This window comes from Panthera onca (assembly GCF_046562875.1).
Source record: "Panthera onca isolate mPanOnc1 chromosome E1 unlocalized genomic scaffold, mPanOnc1 haplotype 2 h2.Chr16_ul_10, whole genome shotgun sequence".
Classification (NCBI taxonomy): domain Eukaryota; kingdom Metazoa; phylum Chordata; class Mammalia; order Carnivora; family Felidae; genus Panthera; species Panthera onca.
Window position 1 is genome coordinate 490,368 of NW_027675809.1, and position 20,104 is coordinate 510,471.

The window sequence follows — 20,104 nt, forward strand, 5'->3', positions numbered from 1 at the left end:
GAAAAGAAAAGTTTGGCCCCAAACAAGGAGCCCAACCTCCAATACACACTTACTGTACTGTGATAATTTTTTGGAAGTTAACTGTGAATTCGTTTTAGTAGTACAGCTCTATTCAAACCACATTGAAAGGGCGGGCCTACGCCGGCTGACTCCATCTTGTTCTGTGTCCTTCACCTTGACCACACCTCCTCCCCTTGGGTAACCCACCCCCCCCCACCTGCCTAACAGCACTCTTCCCCAGGACCCTTCCCCAGCCAATCAGCTGAGGCCACAGCCATTACCTCACCAACTGCCCCTAGGCCCCAATAAAACCTTTGTCCTTTTGAAACTGGCTCTCTCTCCCCGGTATCTCACCTCTGCATCAGTGCAGGTAGGGGATTGAGCTCGAGCTAGCTCGAATAAAGGCTCTTTTGCTTTTACATCGGACTCGGCTCCCTGGCGGTATTTGGGGATCACGAATTCTGGGCATAACACACATGACATGAGTATTAATTTATTCTCAATACCAGCTAGCTCTGGTTCTTTAATTACCTTTTTCTGTCATGTAAGATCGATGAGGGAGCATGAGGCAAGTTGAGGGCAAGATACAAGTTAGCACATGCCCCCGCCCCAGGTGGGATATGTGTGATTCTGGCTGCTCGAGGACAAAGGAAAGGAAAGAAAACAAATGGTTAACTGATAAGAGATCTCAGTCGGGCAAGATAGGAGTTTCCATCAGTTTACAAATATCTTAGTAAATTACAAGAAAAAGGCAATCTTATCAATAGCCTAATCGCCAGAAACCTACAGAATCAGCTTCCTGGAGCCCCCACATCACCCCTCCATAGTGATATGGGGAACAAAGGCAAGAAGGAAATCTCAGGTAAAATTAAATTTCCTTATAACCTGCAGCCTATTGACAGATACTTGAGGCAGGCAAATAAAATATTTCTCCAGGAACTCCCTACTGTCTTAATGCTTTGCTAGAGGGAAAAACAACCTTAGCTTGACAATAGCAAGGCCTCTGGTGTCTTAGGAGTCCTCTTTCACATATCACAGTCCCTCTGGAGACTTCCCTTTTGACTTGACCTCCCAATTCCATAGCATATAACCTGTCACTCTTCACAACCCCAGCGCAGTTCTTTCTGCCCACGGTCCTGTCCCTGTGCTTTAATAAAATCACCTTTTTGCACCAAAGACATGTTCAAGAATTCTTTCTTGGCCGTCGGCTCCCGACTCCCCACCATCTCCCCAAAACTTCATCAAGATGAACGTGGAAACTCAACACAAGCAAGTTGTTGCCTTTTCCACAACAAATCTTTTCTATTCCACAACCATCCCCTACTTTGTCACCCCCTAGCTCGTTACCCTGCTGCACTGATGCCAGCATGGCTCACATACGTTTTCCCATCAACGGCCATCTTTTTCTCCTTCCAGTATGAAAGATTCTTGGGGACAGTCCCTGTGTATTCTTTGTACCCCCAGTACTTAGTACACTGTCGACATAGAGTGCGCGTGGCACTGAGTGTTTTTCAATGAATTCATTCATTGTTATCAACGGATTCCACCCTATTTTGTCCTGTATTGCCTACCTAACTATGAAATTCAGATTCTTCGAAGAGACTCTCGGTGTTATAAGATGCTTAGTAGAGGTGGTGAGTTTTAAGACATTATATTGACACCACTAAAACCTCTTGGTGGAGAAACTCAATGAGCCCGTTCTCTGGCATGCCGGCAAAACAAAAAACTGACCCTCAGTATTCTTTCCCCAAGTTAGGCATCAGCAAATTAATGAGAGGAGAGAGGAGGCCCCTGCTCTTGGGCACCCGCAGGAACTTACTCCAGCTCCGGACACACCGTAAACACTTTCATCTAACGGAAGATAAGCTGTGAAATCGGATTTCTGAACCACAAGACAGTAAGACAGTCTTTTCCAGCGTCTGCTTTAGAGGAGGGTCTTCAACCTTGAGTCTAAAAATCCCCCTCAGGCCACTGAACATGTCCAGTATGATTTGCTTTTTTACAGAGAAATCACAGAATTTTCCGGCTGAAAGGGAATAACATACTTCTTAATTGAAGAGTGGTCAGGAAAGAAAACACATGGAGAGCAGTGCCCTGTGGCAGGCATTCAGGAGTTCTTTCTGCTTTCCTGATGGCTCAAGAAGCACCCACACCTTTTGCTGCCTGGAGAACTCTGTGCTAAACTTAGTTCTTTGAAGTTCTCTTTTGCATAGGAAACTTGCACATGAGCAGGAATCAAAGTTAAATTCAAAAGTGGATTTCAAGGACCATGCACACCTTGGGGAAGCATCACTGTCACGAATTCCCATGATAATACTGACTTGGGTGTTACTTGCTTGGGGCTTTCATTGCCCACACAAAGCTGGGTATGAGGGAGGGCAGAGAGTGCCATTTAGGAGTTAAGACAAGTCTCTTGGCCTCTTTGTACCTTAGTTTCCTCATTTGAAAAAAAAATGGATTTTAAGACCTACTTTCCAGAATTCATACTGGGTTTATTAACACACACCTAACCAATCACTGTATGATATTTTTACATGTAGTTTTTTTTTTTTTTACATGTATTCATTTTCTATTTCACTTACAGCTTGTGTAAAAACGGCATTCCATGCCAGGCCTGAAATGTTCCAAAGCTCAGTTCGGTGAGTAAATTGCAACCAAGATTTCTACACACACACACACACACACAAAAACAAGACAAACAAAGAGAAAAAAAAGATATTCTTTCAGAATATTTATCCTTTGGCAGTGATTCTAATTTATAGATAATGAAACATAACCACAATACTCTCTCCATACACTAAAGAAATCTCACTAGGAAAGATACTTGCCTTTTTAAAAAAATATTTGCATGAAAGATTTATACTTTCATGTTTATACATGTGGTGCATTAGATACAAATCAGTAAATGCTCAATAAATACTTGTGTTAAGTAAGTATTTTTTTCTAGAGAAGTAAGTTTATTTCTCTAGAAAAACGTTTCACAACTTTAGCACTGTTGAGATTTATGGTTGGATAATCTTTGTTATGGGGGGGGGGTGCTGCCCTGTGAACTGTAGGGTGTGACAGCAGCCCTGGCCTCCACCCACTAGATGCCAGGAGCACATCTACAGTCTGACAATCAAAAATGTCTCCAGACACTACCAAGTGTCACCTGGATGCAAAATCACCCTGGCAGAGAACTGCTGCTCTAGAACGATTCACTCTGATCTCTATAATAACTCTCACACCAAACTTTGCCACAGACAAAAAAAGATTTGCTACATAATTTTAGTAGCTTTCGACTAATAAAGGTTCATTCATTCCAAATGAATAACAAAGAGGTTTACAATTAAGTTTAATACAAATTCCAAATATAATGAAATTATATTTGTAACTTACATAAACTTCAAAAAAGGTAGTGATTCAAATGTACGTCTTTCAATAGATTGTATTTTATTGCAGGATAAATCTCTAGGAAAAGGAAAAGGAAAATATTGCCTCAATTAGCTATAAGATATCTAATTAGTAGGATGGTAGTATTGAATAAGTAGCTTTTGGCTAAACTCTGAGTATTAGGAATTGTTAATTGAACCTTCCAGAGCCCCTAACCCTGTCCTCACCTTTCTTAAGAGTCTCACCTTTGTGATCTTCATACATAAAATATACAACTATAGATCTTGATAGATCTTGGAAGTAATGTTTCCTGAGAGCAGAAGAATTGATTAAATGACTGTTTGTGGCCTCATCAATTTCTAAATTATGAGCTCAAAGTTGTGATCGCCACATATAATTTCTAACATTAAAAGGGATATTCTCACATTAGCACACCTTCCTGGTTTAGTTCTACTTCTTGACACCAAGTCAATACCAGAAGAGGTAAAAGATACCTTTTCATTTAACTTGAAAAGAAGTTACTCCTCTAATCAATACCTAACTTTGAACGAACTCAGAATTATATTATCATATTAATAGAAATTTATTTTTGGTTGTACGTTGCCTAAACGGTCTATGAATTTATCAATTGCTTCAGCTGCAAGTGGGGCCAACAAAAAAACAACACGGTCCTGGATTTTTATTTGGAAACACCCATTCTTGATTATGGTTGACCCTCTTATTTCCATGGATTTCAGCCGAGTCCCTCACTTTCCACCTACATGGGTACCACCATCTTCTGACTGGCATTTTCATCTCTGGTCTCTCCCATTCTAATCTATACTGCACACAGTCACCAGATTAATTCTCCAGGAGTGGTTCTCAAATATCAGAGTCACTTGGGAACTTACTCAAGATGCACATTCTCAGCTCTACTCTGGACTGAGTGAATCAGGAACTGTGGAGGTGGAACCTGTGTTCTGACAAGGCCTCCCGGTGACCCTGGTGCAGTCTAAAGTTTGTCCTAGAGCACTGCTGTGATAACACGGTAGCCTGGCATATCATCCAAGGCCTTCAAAATCCTAAATCCGGCTCTAGTTTCCTACTCTACAGATACCAAAGAAATTTCTCCTGCATTTTGCCTTTCACTCACTCTATCTTGCAAGCATATTCTTCCCAAGATGTCTATCTGATGATACGTCATAGCCATTCAAGGTTCTGTTCAAACAGTATTTCTCTAGTAACTTCCCTGATCCAACTTGAAGTCTTCCCCCCCCTTCTGTGTTCCAAAAACAACTTATACTTCTCATTGCCCAAATCCATTTCTTCCCCTCCCCCTCTCCTCCTCCTCCTTCTCCTTCTTTTAATTTTTTAAAGTAGACTCCACGCCCAACCTGGGGCTTGAACTCACGACCCTGAGATCAAGAGTCGCATGCTCTACTGACTCAGCCGGTCAGGTGCCCCAATTTCTTCTTAATATAGTTATTCTGGCATTCCATTTCCTCTGGGCATAAACTCCATGAAAGTATGGACTAGTCTTGCTCATCTGCGTTGTCTACTGTGTTTAAAACTGATGCATGGACAAAGAACAAACTCAAATATTTATAAAATAAATTAACAGCTGGGTAGTGAGTAGAAGGAGCAAAACGACTGAAAAGAAATGTGGTTTTACGACTTTGTGGCTCCCTCTTCTGCACTTTGTCAGTGCTTCATCATCCATTTAGTGCTTAGGCATTATGGTTTAAGCTTCTGTTTATTTTCCCTGTGAAATCATGAGTTCCTACAAGGGTGGGAAGCCTGTCTTAACCATCTGCGTGCCTATGGTACTGGGCATAGGGCCTGTCACATTCTTTTTTAGGTTTGATTCACATTTTTTTTGAATAAATGAATGAGAACACTTCACCTGACATGAAATAATTGGCTTACAAAGTACCTCATAGTAGAAATAATGAAAGGCCCTATCCATTGCGCAGTTTGTCTCTTTTGGTTTTCTCCAAACTGTGTTTGTAACGTTTGGAGCCCAGATGGCAGAGGTAGCCAAGAAGACCAATACAAAGTGGTTGTCCCCTAAGACTTGGAAGGTTTGATAATTTGAAGGGCTATTTTTAGTGTCATATGAGATTCTTTTTACTCACTACCCTTAAGCCTTCCACATTTGCAAGAAGAATCTATTTTCTAAAGCATATCATTAATAAGGATTAATGAGGGGCGCCTGGATGGCTTAGTCGATTGAGCATCTGACTTCGTTCGGTTCAGGTCATGATCTCACTGCTCATGAATTCGAGCCCCGCATCAGGCTCTGGGCCAACAGCTCAGAGACTGAAGCCTGCTTTGGATTCTGTGTCTCCCTCTCTCTCTGTGCCTACCCTGCTCATACTCTGTCTCTCTCTCTCTCAAAAATAAATAAACATTAAAAAAATTTTTTAAAAAGGATTAATGAAATACACAGCTTTGCATGGCATGGACAAAGAATAAACACTGAACCTCCATAGCAAAGAACATTAGTATCTCTGTATGTCTAATGTACAGAGATATATGCAAACATTTCTTCCTTGACAATGAGGCTGGAGAGATGTTTATTCTGTAATTAGCGAAGTTAGAGGCATTTCTGATGTTTGTTTAGTGTAAACATTTCTAACTATACCACTTAACCATCATTATATTTTTAAAGATTTCATTTTTTTTAAGTAATCTCTATACCTAACATGGGGCTCTAACCTACAACCTCGAGATCAAGAGTTGCAGACTCTAATGACTGAGACAGCCACGTGCCCCTTAGCCATCATTTTTTTAATGTTTATTTATTTTTGAGAGAGACAGAGCATGAGTGGGGGAGGGGCAGAGAGAGAGGGAGACAGAATCTGAAACAGGCTCCGGGCTCTGAGCTGTCAGCACAGAGCCCGACACGGGGCTCGAACCCACAAACTGTGAGATCACGACCTGAGTCAAAGTCGGACGCCCAACCAACTGAGCCACCCAGGAGCCCCAACCCCTTAACCATCATTTTAAACATCTATTTTTATGGTGGCATAAGAATTTCCACACTGATCACAGGAATCTACTCCTGAAGCCAAGTGCACATTGTATGTTAGCTAACTTAACAATAAATGACATAAAAAATAATAATAAAAAAATAAACTAATAAAATTTCCCACACTGAAATCCTTAATCTCTTAATAATTTAATATGTACTTGGTAATACTGCTTACATAATTCACCTGCTTAGTTAAATATTTAATATTTAAATATTTAATTTAGATTAAATTATTTAAAAATTCTGGGTTAATGGCATTCAAATTAATGTAAGTGTTCTATATTTTCTTGTCTTGTAGGTGACAATTTGAGGTTAACTTCAATTCCTCTCATTTTACTAAGCCAACTTTTTCAAACCTTTTCTGTAAAGGCCAGACAGTAAATATTTTAGGCTTTGCAGGCCATATACGGTCTCTGTCACATATTCTCTGTTTCTTTCTCTTCTTTTCTCTTTTACAGCCCTTTAAGAACATGAAAATCATTCTGAACTCATAGGTTGTATCAAGACAGACCATACACAGGATTTGATCCATGGGCCATAAATAATAAATATAAATAAAAGCAGATGGTATATGAACACTTACATAACAAGGTTCATATGGGTGTCCATAATTGCTCAGACTTCATTACCCCTTTTCCTCTACAACTGAAGGGCTTTTTCCTATATCTTGTCTATAAAATTAAAAAGTTGAAAATGCATAGGAGGTATTTAATGCTAGAGATGGGCTGGGTCCCCACAGACTTACAGAGTTATAGAATTTAATAGAGAGAATTATAGAATTCCACTATAGAGAATTATAGAATTCTACTGTTAGAAGAAATTGTTGCAATTATCCAATTTGAACCCTGTATTTTTTAATAAATAATATAACTAAAAACTCATAATAAATGATGAACTGATTAACTTACAAATACTGGAGGGATAGCAGGCCTTCAAATGTGTCTTTATGTAATTCGGTCAGATAATTGTCCCTGAGAATTCTGCAAAATGAAAAGGTCATTTCTGGGTCAAAATGCAAAATAACTACAACTATTTGCTACACAGGACCGCTAGATGTGAGAGAAACCTGGGTAATGGTGCCACCAAATACACTAATTCTTATTTAATGTAGGGATGGTGATCTCTGCTGTTTGATTCAAATCTTTTCTTCTCACATACTCCTTTGTCTCTCTCTCTCTCTCTCTCTCTCTCTCTCTCTCTCTCTCTCTCACACACACACACACACACACACACACACACACACCCCTATCCACTCTTCACACCAAAATGTACATTTAATGCCTACTCTCTGGATCACAAAATCTCTGTTAGAACCCAGCCCTGAGTGGCAAAAACATGGACAGAACTGCCACTTCCTCCTCTCTTTTCCCAAATTTTATTGTGGAAGCCCTATTTATAACCATATCAGTGCTACAAGTAAAGCCATCTAATTTTTTTCCCCAACTAAAAAATATCTGTGAGAACTAAAAATGTGCATAAAATGCACATAACATAAATGCTCAGTTTAATAAGTATAGAGTAAATACCCGTGTAACACTATTTGTTCATTCTACTGTTGGTGGATACTAGATTTTTCTAATTTTTAGTTATTATAAACAGTGCTGCTTTGGACATTTTTCTGTTTATATCCTAGTACACATTTGCCTAAGTTTCTCCAGGATTTAACAGGGGTACAAAATTGTCTTCCTAAGAGGTTGTGCTATTTCAAGCTGGCAGATTGAAACATGCCAAGTCTCTACCAAACTCCAAACTCCACCAAAGTCCCTAAGGATGATTAGAAAAGATACAATTAGAAAATCCACAACCTTAGCTCAAAGCCAAGGGAGTAGCTCTACAAACACTCCCCACCAGAAATGCCTTGGAGCCACCTACAGGGTGATTAGCTGGGATACTGCAGTAGGACCAAGGACAGCACATCAAGCCCACATCCTTCCTCCTTGGATCTGGCAGCAAAGGGTGTTTTCTTCCAGGCAGGAGCCATTGGTGTTAGAAGGGGGCAGGGTCCCAGAACCCTGGAGGAAGGGTATACACTCTGACTAGCCATTAGAAGTCACCTCCCACCTCTTCTTTAACTCTCAGGGGGACCTGTCACCAATAACAAGCCCCGTGGTTCATTTCACCTCTTCCTTAGGACCAGAAAACAGAAGCAAGTCAAATCTCAACTACAAAGATAAATTGCACTCAGGAATGACCAAATGGAGTGAGAAAGCCAATTCTATTCAGGACAGAAAATAAAAAACAAATATAACAGCTTATAGTCAATGACACAGTTAACAGAGAAAACACAAAAGGATTTGAGAATACCAACATTAATGGGGCACCTGCGTGGCTCAGTCGGTTAAGCATCCGACTTTGGCTCAGGTTGCAGTCCATGGGTTCAAGCCCTGCACTGGGCTCTGTGCTGAAGCTCAGAGCCTGGAGCCTGCTTCCGATTCTGTGTCTCCCTCTCTCTCTGCCCCTCCCCAACTTGCACTCTGTCTCTCTCTCTCTCTCAAAAATGAACAGTATAAAAAATGTAGAATAGCATCATTAATATATCCTCAGACAGAGGTAAACAGTACATCTAATAAAAAGAACCAACTCAAGATTATATGAATGAAAAGTATTATCATTAGTAAAAAACTCAGTCTATGAGCAGCAGAAACGGTCGTTGAATAAATTAGAAAACTTGAGAGATCTGGCCACTGATTTCTTACCAATACTTGAAATTCTATGTATTTATTATATTTACATATTTGTTTTTATATTATATATTTGTAAACCCCTTGACAAGTGGGATATTTGGTCAGTTTTGTTCTTGGGCTTATATCCCTGGCATGTAAAACAGATCCTGGGACATAGGAGATGCTCCATAAATATTTGTTGAATGAATTCAGAAAGTGACAGGTATCAATTTGCAAATATACTACTTTTAATTAAAACAAATTATTCATTTATCATCATTTATGAGAATAAGTACAACTTCACAGGAAAACAAATGTCTTTCTCCACCTCCGCCCCAATTTGTGACTCAATCTTTTGAGACAAGAACCTTTTGAGAATTTCATAAAAGCTATGGAATGGACCCTTTCCCTAGAAAACTGCACTTTCTTGAATACGTGCAAAGGTGTGCATGCGATTTCAATTTGCAGACCATCCCTTTAGGGCTCAGGTCCGTGAATAGAATGGACTGAATTTGTGGGTGCCAAACTTGGATGGGAAATAGAATCACATCTCTATTTTCACAAACCTCTAACTAGAATTAGCATTTCCTTCCATTATGAATGTAGGCAACAAACCACAGATTAGTGTAGTTAATTTGGTCCCCAGCAGAAATCAGATATTTTCATATCACATATTTGGCGTGGATATCTCAAAATATCATTTATTCTCATCAGTACCTTGAAGTTATAATAGTTAGTAGGCGTACCATTATATTTTGTTATTTAATATTCTAACAGAAGCAGATTTATTGCTATATCACTAATCTTTTTAAAAATTTTTTGAAAACTCTATTTCCACATAATTTCCTTTTCCTATATATTTTAACTTATTATACATTTGAAAACATTATCCCAAGAACATAAGCTTCTGCAGATCATCAATACATATATAGAAGGGTGCCTGGGTGGCTCAGCCTGTTAAGTGTCCAACTTCAGCTCAGGTCATGATCTCACGGTTCGTGGGTTCGAGCCCCACATTGGGCTCTCTGCTGACAGATCAGAGCCTGGAGCCTGCTTCCAATTCTGTGTCTCCCTCTCTTTCTGCCCCTCCCCTGTTCATGCTCTGTCTCTCAGCAATAAATAAATGTTAAAAAAATTTTTTTTAAAAATTTGATATATAGAAAAAAAGGTTAAAAATCCTGCCCCAGGGGACTATTGACCCATAGTTAAAAACTTCTGTCTTACAAGGCATAACCCTCAAGCTGAATTAGAAATCATCAAATCTTGGGGCACCTGGGTGGCTCAGTTGGTTAAGTGTCTGACTTCGGCTCAAGTCATCATTTCACAGTTTGTGGGGTCGAGCCCCACATCAGGCTCTGTGCTGACAGCTCGGAGCCTAGAGCCTGCTTTGGACTCTGTGTCTCCCTCTCTCTCTGCCCCTTCCCTGCTCACTCACTCTCTCTCTCTCTCTCTCTCTCAAAAATAAATAAACATTTAAAAATTTTTTAAGAATCATCAAATCTTACCAGATTCATCTTCTAGTATATAAACTACCAAATACACGCTTTTCAAAAAATATTTTTTTAATTTCAGTTTATTTTTTTAATAGGTAATATATATTTGCATGGCTCAGAATTCCAAAGGTATATAATACACAATTCAAAGTTTTTCTCCTACCCCTGTCCCTCAGCCTACCCACTCTCTCCACTCTCTCTTGTTCCTTGTGCCAAATTACTTTCATTTTTCTTACAAGTTTGGGAAATAAGATCTCCAAGTTAGATACTATCATGAGAAAATATAAACTATATATAGTATTTAAGAAATTCATAAAATTCATAAGAAAACAACTACCTTGTTCTACCATTTGTCCCTTACCAGTAAGGTTATCAGACTAAGGGGCAGGGGGGAATCTACTTTAGGGGGATCATAATCCCTACATTTAGATTACTATGACTGTTATGTCTTTTATTATTAATTCAGAAGTCATTTATGACTTATCTACCCAAGTTGAACTAATGATATGACACACAATCTGTCATGAAAAATGCCAGTCAGTTACTTTGAGTATAATATTGTTTCCAAAATTACTTGTGTCTACACTGACTTTTTCTACAAATCAATTTAAAAAAAAGATAACAACAAAATTGGCAAAGGACAGAAAATTCAGACAAGAAACACAAATGCCCAGGAAACATACAGAGATATTTAAATGTATACGTAATCAGAAAAATTCAAATTCAGAAGGGACCCATTTTATTCACCCACCAGATCAGCCAAGAAATGGAGAATATCCAAGAGTGGGAGGGTAGGAGGAAATGAATGCTGTCATGGTGTATGGATTGGTGTGTAAATTGGCACACCTTTTTTGAGGGCAATTAAAATTGTATATATCGACATCGTCTTCATCCCAACAGTTCCATTTCCAGGGATCTATTCTACAGAAATACCCACCCACGTACACAAAGATGCATGTATGAGGTGGTCCATGCAGCAATGCATGTAATAAGAAAACTGGACACAGCCTAAACATCCATCAGGAGGGGAATTACTAAATCGTAATACACTCATACTATGGAATATTATGCAGCAGCTTGCATGGATGGGGTAACCCTCTATGTACTGGAAGAAAAAAAGTCTAAGACATACCACGAAGCAAAAGAATCGAGTTGTAGGATGTTACAATTTATGTAAAAAAAAGATAAGAAAATCACACAACAAACCTATTTTGCTGTAAATATGTATGTAGGCAAATGCATGGAAAAAGGTCTGGAAGGATATATACTAAATCCAGAGTAGTGGCTATCCCAGCAGTGGGGGGATTAGAACATAAGGCAGGTGTTCACTAGATCTGTTATTTCATCAAAAAAATTTTTTTTAATGTTTATTTATTTTTGAGACAGAGAGAGAGAGGGAATGAATGAGCAGGAGAGGGGCAGAGAGAGAGGGAGACAGAATCCGAAGCAGGCTCCAGGCTCTGAGCTGTCAACACAGAGCCCAACGTGGGGCTTGAACCCACGAACCGTTGAGATTATGACCTGAGCCGAAGTTGGACACTTAACCGAATAAGCCCCCCAGGCCCCCCTGTTATTTCATTTTTATATATTGAGACTATAATCACGTATTCCTTGTATAATGGAAAATAAGTTGAAATTGATTCTAATTTTAAAGGGAACCTGCCAAATTTAATTTTTAAAATAAACACAGATGGGGCGCCTGGGTGGCTCAGTCGGTTAAGCGGCCGACTTCAGCTCAGGTCATGATCTCGCGGTCCGTGAGTTCGAGCCCTGCGTCGGGCTCTGTGCTGACAGCTCAGAGCCTGGAGCCTGTTTCAGATTCTCTGTCTCCCTCTCTCTGACCCTCCCCCGTTCATGCTCTGTCTCTCTCTGTTTCAAAAATAAATAAACGTTAAAAAAAAAATTAACACAGAATTGCAATCGGTAGAGGTCGAGTTGGGATATGGAAGGGGAAACACCTTTCCTCAGAGCTACTGACTTCAAAGTTCTGGACCAAGAAGGACCTTAGAATGCAGTTAGTTTTTTTTTTTTGTTTTTTTTGTTTTTTTTTTGTATTCGTATTTGGAGAGAATATACTCACAGTTTCTCAGCCCAACGGTATCCCTTCCATACATTTTCATCAATGTGAGAAATAGAGTTTCCTTGGAAATTTCTGTGAAGAAACACAGTTCAGATCCTTGAATAGGTAGGAAAGGAATGAACAGAATAAATAAAAGAATCACTGGCAACCTTGTGGGGAATATTCCAATGCAGTAAATGCCAACTTTCTAATTTCCGCGGCTATCAGCATCCCAGGTGGTGCAATTAATAAAGAGATAGCGTGGGGCCACTGGCACAAACAAGCCAGCTCCTTAGAACCTGAACTTCCTATTTGTTCCATTCCTTGGGTAGATAACGCCTGTTAATTACTCTGGAGATAAGTATTTTTTTCCCCCAAATCACTTATGTGTCTAAAATGGTTCCTTCCACAAATCAATGAGAAAATAATAATTCAACGAAAAAAATGGTAAAAAATTTACCATTATCAGCAAACAAATGTAAAGAAGCCCTCTACTGAAACCTCTCTAGGTGTTAGAAGGATAAGGGAAGTTAGAAATTAGAATAACTAACATGGAAAGATTTCTTAGACATATTGTATAGGGAAAAGCAACAAATCACTGGGCAAGGAATTAAAAAGTATCCCCTCATTAGGAAATTAGGAAAAAATGCAAAGGAAAGAGATGGGAAGGAAGGACACACACCAAAAAGGTGACAGGAGTTATCTTATGAGTGGTAGGGAGGGTGGGGTGGGATTTTCACGTTTTATCCTCTATACCTGTGACATTAAAAACAAAAAAAAGTATCCATGATAATTCATGTATCCATGAATTACACATGTTTAAGAGAAGCTATTAAATGCCTGAGGTTCAGTTTCAACCGCTAACTCTGCGTATGACTTTGAATCTTTACCTTTAGTTTTGTCCTCTTCCCTCAGCAACAGCTTACCTGGTCAGTTTATATACACATTTTTTTCAGGGGAGTCAGGAATAAATTCAAAACAGATACCCATCTGCCCATGTGCCTGGTGGACATTTCCAGTCAACCTGAAGCCTTCTGGTTGCTCTGTGTTCCCTGGTAAAAGATGCCTCAACTTCCATCATTCTCCTTATCTGGGACAGAAGTTTCAGAGTAATATCTGAGTTTTCTCTTTCCCGTGCACACCCCACCCGCGACTGTCATCAGTTAGTCTATCTTGTCACTTCCTCCTTTGCAGTGCTCTCAAGGCTTTTCTTTCTACTCTTTTCAGCCACTCTGAGTCGGCCCCTTGTTACTTTATTCCCAGGTTTTGTTAGAACATTCTATCTGGTCTCGCTGGATCAAGCTCTCCTCTCCAGATCGGCCTATATGGGGAACTGAAAATAATCCTGTTTCAGCGTTCTGTATATCTCATGCTTGAAAACTTTCAATGGCTCTCTATAACTCAGAATCTAACGTTCAAACCTCTCTAGCTGATAGTCAAGGTTTCTCGTAATTGGATCTTTAACTGCTTAACCTAATTCTTAATTCCTGATCATTCCTGCAGCCGTGCCTTTGCCTAGACTTATACCCATTTTTTCTCTATTTAACACATCAGAGCCACTCTTTAAGTCTCAGCTAAAGTGTTAGCTTATCCATGCAGCTCTCCCTGACCTCCATACTCCGCTGATTACAGAGTCTGCTGAATTCCAACACCCATGGTACCTCTTTTAGTACTTAATTACATGCCACCTCCCTTTTTATGACCATTTCCTTTCTTCCCACCTGTCATTTCATGTTCTGAAGACGATTTCATCCTAGTGTGGCGCCCATAGTACTTACTCTTGGGTTGGGCCCAAACTGAGTACTGTATGTGGAAGGCCGGGCGTCAAAGATGAGGTCTGGGGAATCAAAATAATAACAGCTAACACTCATATTTCGCCAGGCACTGATCCAAGTGCTTCATATGTATTACCTCATCTAGATCTCACCATAATCCCATGAGATGGTAACTATCATAATTTCCATTTCACAGAAAAGGAAACTGAGTCACAAAGCTAATAGATGACAGACCTCGGCCCAAACGCAGGCAATCTAGTTCCAGAATCTCTACTCTTCACTACTCTGTTGTATCCTATTATAGAGGATGGAGCAAAAATGGGAGAGTAGAGGTTAAGGAATGAAATAATGGGGCTAAAAATTGGATAAGGAAAAAGAATAAGGACAATTACAAGTAAAAGATTGCAGAAGGGCGAACAGTAGTAAAAAGGAAAATGAAGATAAGGGATAGTTGACAAAGAAAAGGTAAAAACAGAAAGTCAGTCAACGTGGTTGGGGAGATGAGGAAGGCCCAGGACGACATTGAGGAAGAGACTGCCATGTCAAGCAGGAGGCAGAGAACAAACAAGTAAAGGCGATTCTTACAAGATGGTGAAGGTGCCGTTGTAGGTGTCGGGCTCCAGCACGGGCACTCTGCGGAGCCTCTGCTGTGGGCTGAGACCAACACACGACAGTGTCTCCTCTTTGCAGGTACAGCGCTCACATATTTTGAGGTCTGTGGTGGCATTCTGTTCTGGTTGCCAAGTTAAAGTTGTGTATGCCTTTTCTGAGGTATACTTTACAAAATGCACCACAGGATGTTCAGTTGTTGGAGGAAAACCTGTCTCAAATGACTCTGGTTGCTGACTTACAGGAATTTCTAGGTCCATAGGTGGAACCGTGACTTCAGTCAGGTTTCGATGTTGACTCTGAACCTGTTTTGGATGTGCAAGTGTCACCTCAAGGTCCTTTGGGGGAGGAGTTGTAGTCTTCTTCAGGGTTGTCGAATGTTCAGCCTCTGTAATAGGTTCTGGAGTTATAGTAAGCTCCACATGACGAAATGGGATGATGGGTGATGCTGGATGCTGACCTTGATCCTTACTTGGAGTTGGAACTGTCACTTCCTGCTGGAATGGATATTGAACTACAACCTCCTTAGGTGGCTCTGGAGGCTGAGTTGGGGTGTCTCGCATGGTTGGAGAAGGTTCAGTCTCCACACTGGATCCTGCAGTTACAGTAAGTTCCAGGTCCATAGGTGGAACTGTGACTTCAGTCAGGTTTGGATGCTGACTCTGAACCTGCTCTGGATGTGCAAGTGTCACCTCAAGGTCCTTTGGAGGAGGAGCTGTAGTCTCCTTCACGGGTGTAGAATGTTCAGCCTCTGTAGTAGGTTCTGGAGTTATGGTAAGCCCCAAGTCCACACGATGAGCTGTGACACTGGGCAATGTTGGTTGCTGACCTTGATCCTTACTTGGAGTAGGAACTGTCACTTCCTGTTGGGACGGATACTGAACAACCTCCTTAGGTGGCTCTGGAGGCTGGGTTGGGGTCTCTTGCATGGTTAGAGAAGGTTCAGTCTCTGTAGTGGATTCTGGAGTTACGGTAAGCCCTGGGTCCAAAGGTTTAACTGTGACTTTAGTTAAGGTTGGATGCTGAATGTGCTCTGAATGTGGAAATGTCACCTCAAGGTCCTTTGGAGGAGCGGTAGTCTGCTGCAGGGCTGAGGAATGTTTAACATCCGTAGTGGGTTCTGTAGTTACAGTAAGCACCAAGTCCAAAGGCTGAACTGTTACATTCGGCAACCACAGACGCTGAGCTTGATCCTGATCTGGGGTTGGAACTGTCACCTCCTGAAACAGTGGAGGCTGAACTACAACCTCCTTAGGTGGCTCTGAAGGGTGACCTGGGATCTCTTGCGTGGTTGAAGTTTCAACCTCTGTAGTGGGTTCTGGAGTTATGGTCAGTTCCAGGTCTAAAGGCTGAACTCTGACTTCAGTCAAATTTGGATGCTGAGCCTGGACCTGCTCTGGATGTGGAGGTGTCACCTCAGTGTCCTCTGGAGGAGCTAGAGTCTGCTGCATGATTGTAGACTGCTCAGCCTCCACAGTAGGTTCTGGAGTTACAGTAAGCTCCAGGTCAGCAGGCTGAACAGTAACATTGGGCAAGTTTGGATGCTGAGCTTGCTCTTGTCCTAGAGGTGGAACTGTCACCTCATTATGGACTGGAGGTTGTGCTACAACCTCCTCAGGTGGCTCTGGAGGCTGAACTGGGGCCTCCTGCTGGGCTGGAGGAGTTTCTGCCTCCTTAGAGGGCTCCGGAGGTTGAGTTGGAGACTGCTGCAGAATTGGAGATGGTTCTACCTTCTCAGGGGCCTCTGAAGGCTGAGCTTGTACCTCCTGTTGTGTTAGAGAAGGTTCTATCTCCTTAAGTGGCTCGAGAGGTAGAGATAGGGTTTCCTGCTGGACTGGAGATGGTTCCACCTTCTCAGGAGGGTCTGAAGGCTGAGGTGGGGCCTCCTGCTGTGTGGAAGGTTCTACCTCCTTAGGGGGCTCAGGGGATACAACTGGGGCTCCCTGCTGAGTTGGAAAAGATTCTGCCTCATTACCGGGCTCTGAAGGCTGAGCTGGGGGCTCCTGAGGTGTGGGAGAAGGTTCCACCTCCTTAGGGGGCTCAGGGGATATAGCTGGGAACTCCTGGAGGACTGGAAACTGAGCTGGGGCCACCTGCTGGGTTGAAGATTCAACCTCCTCAGGGGTCTGTGGATGCTGAGCTGGGGACTCCTCCTGGGTTGTAGGTGGTTCACTCCCCTCGGAGGCCTGTGGGTGCTGACCCTGGCCCTCCTCCTGGAGAGGGGAAGGTTCACCCTCTTCCTGGGCCTCTGGAAGCTGAGTCGGGGCCTCCTCCTGGGTTGAGGATGATTCACCCTCCTCAGGGGCCTGTGATTGCTGAGCTAGGGCCTCCTGCTGGGTTGTAGAAGGTTCAACTTCTCCAGGATATTCTGGATACTGAACTGGGGTCTCCTGCTGTGTTGGAAGTTTCTCCTGTGTGGTAGATTCTGGAGATTGCGTTGGAGTCTCCTGTTGGACTGGCAAAGATTCAACCTCAGGGGACTGTGGAGGCAGAGTTGGAGCTTCATGCTGGGTTTCAAAAGGTTCCACATTAAGAGGCACTGAGGGCTGAGCTATAGTCTCGTGCCAAACTGCAGAAGGTCCCACCTCTGTAGTGGGTTCTGCAGTCATGGTAAGCTGCACATCTGGAGGTTTCACACTGACATTGGGCAGGTTTAAATGTTGATCATGGTAGTGACCTGGAGGTGAAACTGTCATCTTATGATGCCATAGAGGTTGAGCTGGGTGCTCCTGCTGGGTTGGAGAAGGTTCCACCTCCCTGGAAGGCAGCTCTGGAGGCTGAGCTGGTTGCTCTTGCAGGGTTGCAGAAGATTCTATCTCCCCTGGAGACTGAGCTGGAGTCTCCTGCTGGGTTGAAGATTCTGCCTCATTAAGGAGCTCTGCAAGCTGAGCTAAGGCCTCCTCCTGGGTTGGAGAAAGTTCAGCTTCTCCAAAACGGTCTGGAAGCTGAGCTGGGGGTTCCTGTTTGCTTAGAGAAGGCTTACCTTCCTCAGGAGGCACTGAAGGCTGAGCTGGGGTCTCCTGCTGCCTTAGAGAAGGATCAATCACCCCAGGAGGCTCGGAAGGCTGACCTGGGGTCTCCTGCTCACTTGAAGGCTCAACCTCCTCTGGAGGCTTACCCGAGGTCTCTTGCTGGGTTAGAGAAAGTTCTGCTTCCTCAGTATGTTCAAGAGGCTGAGGTGGGGCCTCTTGCTGGGCTATAGAAGATTCAACACCTTTATCAGGCCCTGGAGTTGTGGTAAATTCCACATCTAAAGGCTTACCTATAACCCTGGGAAACATTAAATAATCTGGATACTGACCTAGAGGTAGAGATGTCACCTCATCACTTACTGCAAGTTGAGTTAAATACTCGATAGGGAACTCTGGAACTAGAGTTGGGGCCTCCTGCTGGACTGGGGTAGGTTCAACCTCCTCGAGGCGCTCTGCAGGCTGAGCAGGGGCCTCCTGCTGGACTGGGGTAGGTCCAGCCTCCTCAGGGTGCTCCGCAGGCTGAGTTAGAGTTATGGTAAGATCCAGAGGTTTAACAGTGACATTGGGGAAGCTTGGCTTCTGAGCTTCACTCTGACTTGGAGATAGCACATTTACTTCATGATGTGCTAACAGTTGAGATATGATGTCCTTAGATGGCTCTGGAGGCTGAGCAGGGGCCTCCTGGGGGGTTGGAGAAGGTTCCACTTCCTCGGGGGCCTCTGTAGGGTGAGCTGAGGCTTCCTGCTGGACTGAAGAAGGTTCGACCTCTTCAGGGGTACTTGAAGGCTCAGCTGGGGCCTCTTGTGGGTTTGCTGAATTTCCATCCTTAAGGGACTCTGGATGCTGAGATGGAGCCTCCTGCTCAAGTAGAGATGTTTCTGTCTCTTCAGAGGGCTCTGGATGCTGAGCCTGAGCCTCCCCTTGGGGCAAAAAAGATTCAGCTTCCTCAGGGGACTCTAGATGATTTGGGGTCTTCTGCAAGGGTGGAGAAATTTCAGCCTCCTCAGAGAAGTTTGGAAGTTGATCTGGTCCCCCTGGGAAACCCATAGGTAGGTTCTCCTCAGGATACAGGAGACCCATATTGGAATCTAAATAATCATCCTGCAGCTGTTGTTGTAGGTGCTCTTTATTTGCAAATTGGTTTGGAGTTCTAACAACTTTGGCAAGCCTTCGATGCTGAGCTAGATCTTTCTTCAGGTTTAGGGGTGAAACAATAAACTTTGTTGGCTTTGAACTCTGACTATCCAGAGATGGAACAAGTATTTCAAATGACTGGTGATCTTCGGCCTGATCTAAACCTACAGTTTTAGTCTTACTTTTGAGTTGAGGAGGCGGAGCTATGGTCTGATTCTGATCCCAACCTGGCACTGGAACCACCTCTGGGAGCCTTTGATGCTGGGTTAGCTGGTCATTCAGATCCTCATCTGGCCCTGGGGGTAGCTCACCAAACGAATCCGTGTCCAGGAATGGAACCAAAGTCTCGGTCAACTCCTTAGGCGGGGCCAACATCTGGGCTGGAGCAGAGGACCCCGGGTAATTAAAGCCCCCCGGCTCAGCTGGGGGTGTAAGTGCCTGGGGCGATTCGGGCGGGGGATCAGAGGAGCGAGAAGACCAGGGCTCAGCCGCCTCCAGGGGGTCGGAAGTCAGCTGGGCAGGGTCCAGGGCCCACTCCGGAGGCTGAGCTGCCTGGACCAGCAGCCACAACGGTTGCCACATAAAGAGAAGCAGTGGGGCCAACAGGCGCAGCCGGGACATGACACGCGGAGGCTCCGGGGCGCAGCGACCCAGGCGAGTGGGGTACTGGCGCCGGGCCCTGAGCGGGAGCCAAACCATTATGGCAGCCCCGTGATGCGCACGGCAGTTAGCAACTGCGCGCCCTCCCCGCCCACGTCCCACCCTTTATGACATCTTTATTTACACCACCTTTATTAGCTCCCTGGAGATGGGCTCCGCACCACCAGAGCGGGCCCTTTTCCCAGAATCACTTGGGGCCCAGGCCTCCCTCCACCCTGCAAAGGCCACCACTCCCCCCCCCCCCCCCCCCATCTATCTAGCATGATAGAGCTAATGCCAAAGTCTTCCAAATTCTGCTGGTTGCTTTACATTATGGCTACAGTGGCTATGTCACCCTTGAACTTTAATCTCCAC

General features: G+C 43.1%; 2 protein-coding genes and 1 long non-coding RNA gene across 7 annotated transcripts in view; 1 reads left to right on the top strand and 2 right to left on the bottom strand.

Annotated features, from left to right (window-relative positions):
• Nucleotides 1–16,282, bottom strand: part of LOC144614341 (leucine-rich repeat-containing protein 37A2-like) — a 38,112-nt gene extending 21,830 nt beyond the window's left edge. The window contains exons 1-5 of the mRNA XM_081794719.1: nucleotides 14,961–16,282; nucleotides 12,622–12,693; nucleotides 7,294–7,365; nucleotides 3,379–3,450; nucleotides 2,583–2,663 (exon numbers count right to left, since the gene is read on the bottom strand). Of these exons, the coding sequence (XP_081650845.1) occupies nucleotides 2,583–2,663; nucleotides 3,379–3,450; nucleotides 7,294–7,365; nucleotides 12,622–12,693; nucleotides 14,961–15,913 (1,250 nt within the window). The 5' untranslated portion in view covers nucleotides 15,914–16,282. The remainder of the gene's footprint in view (nucleotides 1–2,582; nucleotides 2,664–3,378; nucleotides 3,451–7,293; nucleotides 7,366–12,621; nucleotides 12,694–14,960) is intronic.
• LOC144614260 (uncharacterized) lies at nucleotides 214–14,787 on the top strand. 5 transcript variants are annotated; one of them, XR_013551885.2, is made up of 4 exons: nucleotides 214–370; nucleotides 1,753–1,897; nucleotides 2,585–2,639; nucleotides 6,684–8,836. It is a non-coding gene; the product is annotated as an uncharacterized LOC144614260 (long non-coding RNA). The 5 variants fall into 5 exon arrangements; XR_013551884.2 differs by having other exon boundaries at nucleotides 1,757–1,897; XR_013551887.1 differs by lacking the exons at nucleotides 214–370; nucleotides 6,684–8,836 and adding an exon at nucleotides 13,864–14,787 and having other exon boundaries at nucleotides 1,618–1,897.
• Nucleotides 15,916–19,804, bottom strand: LOC145715117 (uncharacterized). Its single transcript, XM_081794712.1, has 4 exons — nucleotides 17,252–19,804; nucleotides 17,012–17,197; nucleotides 16,037–16,873; nucleotides 15,916–15,945 (listed from the first exon to the last, which is right to left on the bottom strand). Exons 1-4 carry the CDS (start codon nucleotides 19,787–19,789, stop codon nucleotides 15,916–15,918), a joined length of 3,591 nt encoding a protein of 1,196 aa, XP_081650838.1. The 5' UTR covers nucleotides 19,790–19,804.
• Nucleotides 19,805–20,104: the final 300 nt, after the last annotated feature.

Excerpts from the sequence above, each read along its gene's own strand:
- LOC145715117 (XM_081794712.1), bottom strand. The coding sequence starts at position 19,789 with ATGGTTTGGCTCCCGCTCAGGGCCCGGCGCCAGTACCCCACTCGCCTG. Across the intron at positions 16,874-17,011 it reads CCCCTGAGCCCCCTAAGGAG|CAGGAGGCCCCACCTCAGCC; the intron begins GTGGAACCTTCT and ends CCTTCCACACAG. Across the intron at positions 15,946-16,036 it reads CTCCTCCAAAGGACCTTGAG|AATCCACTACAGAGACTGAA; the intron begins GTGACATTTCCA and ends CCGTAACTCCAG.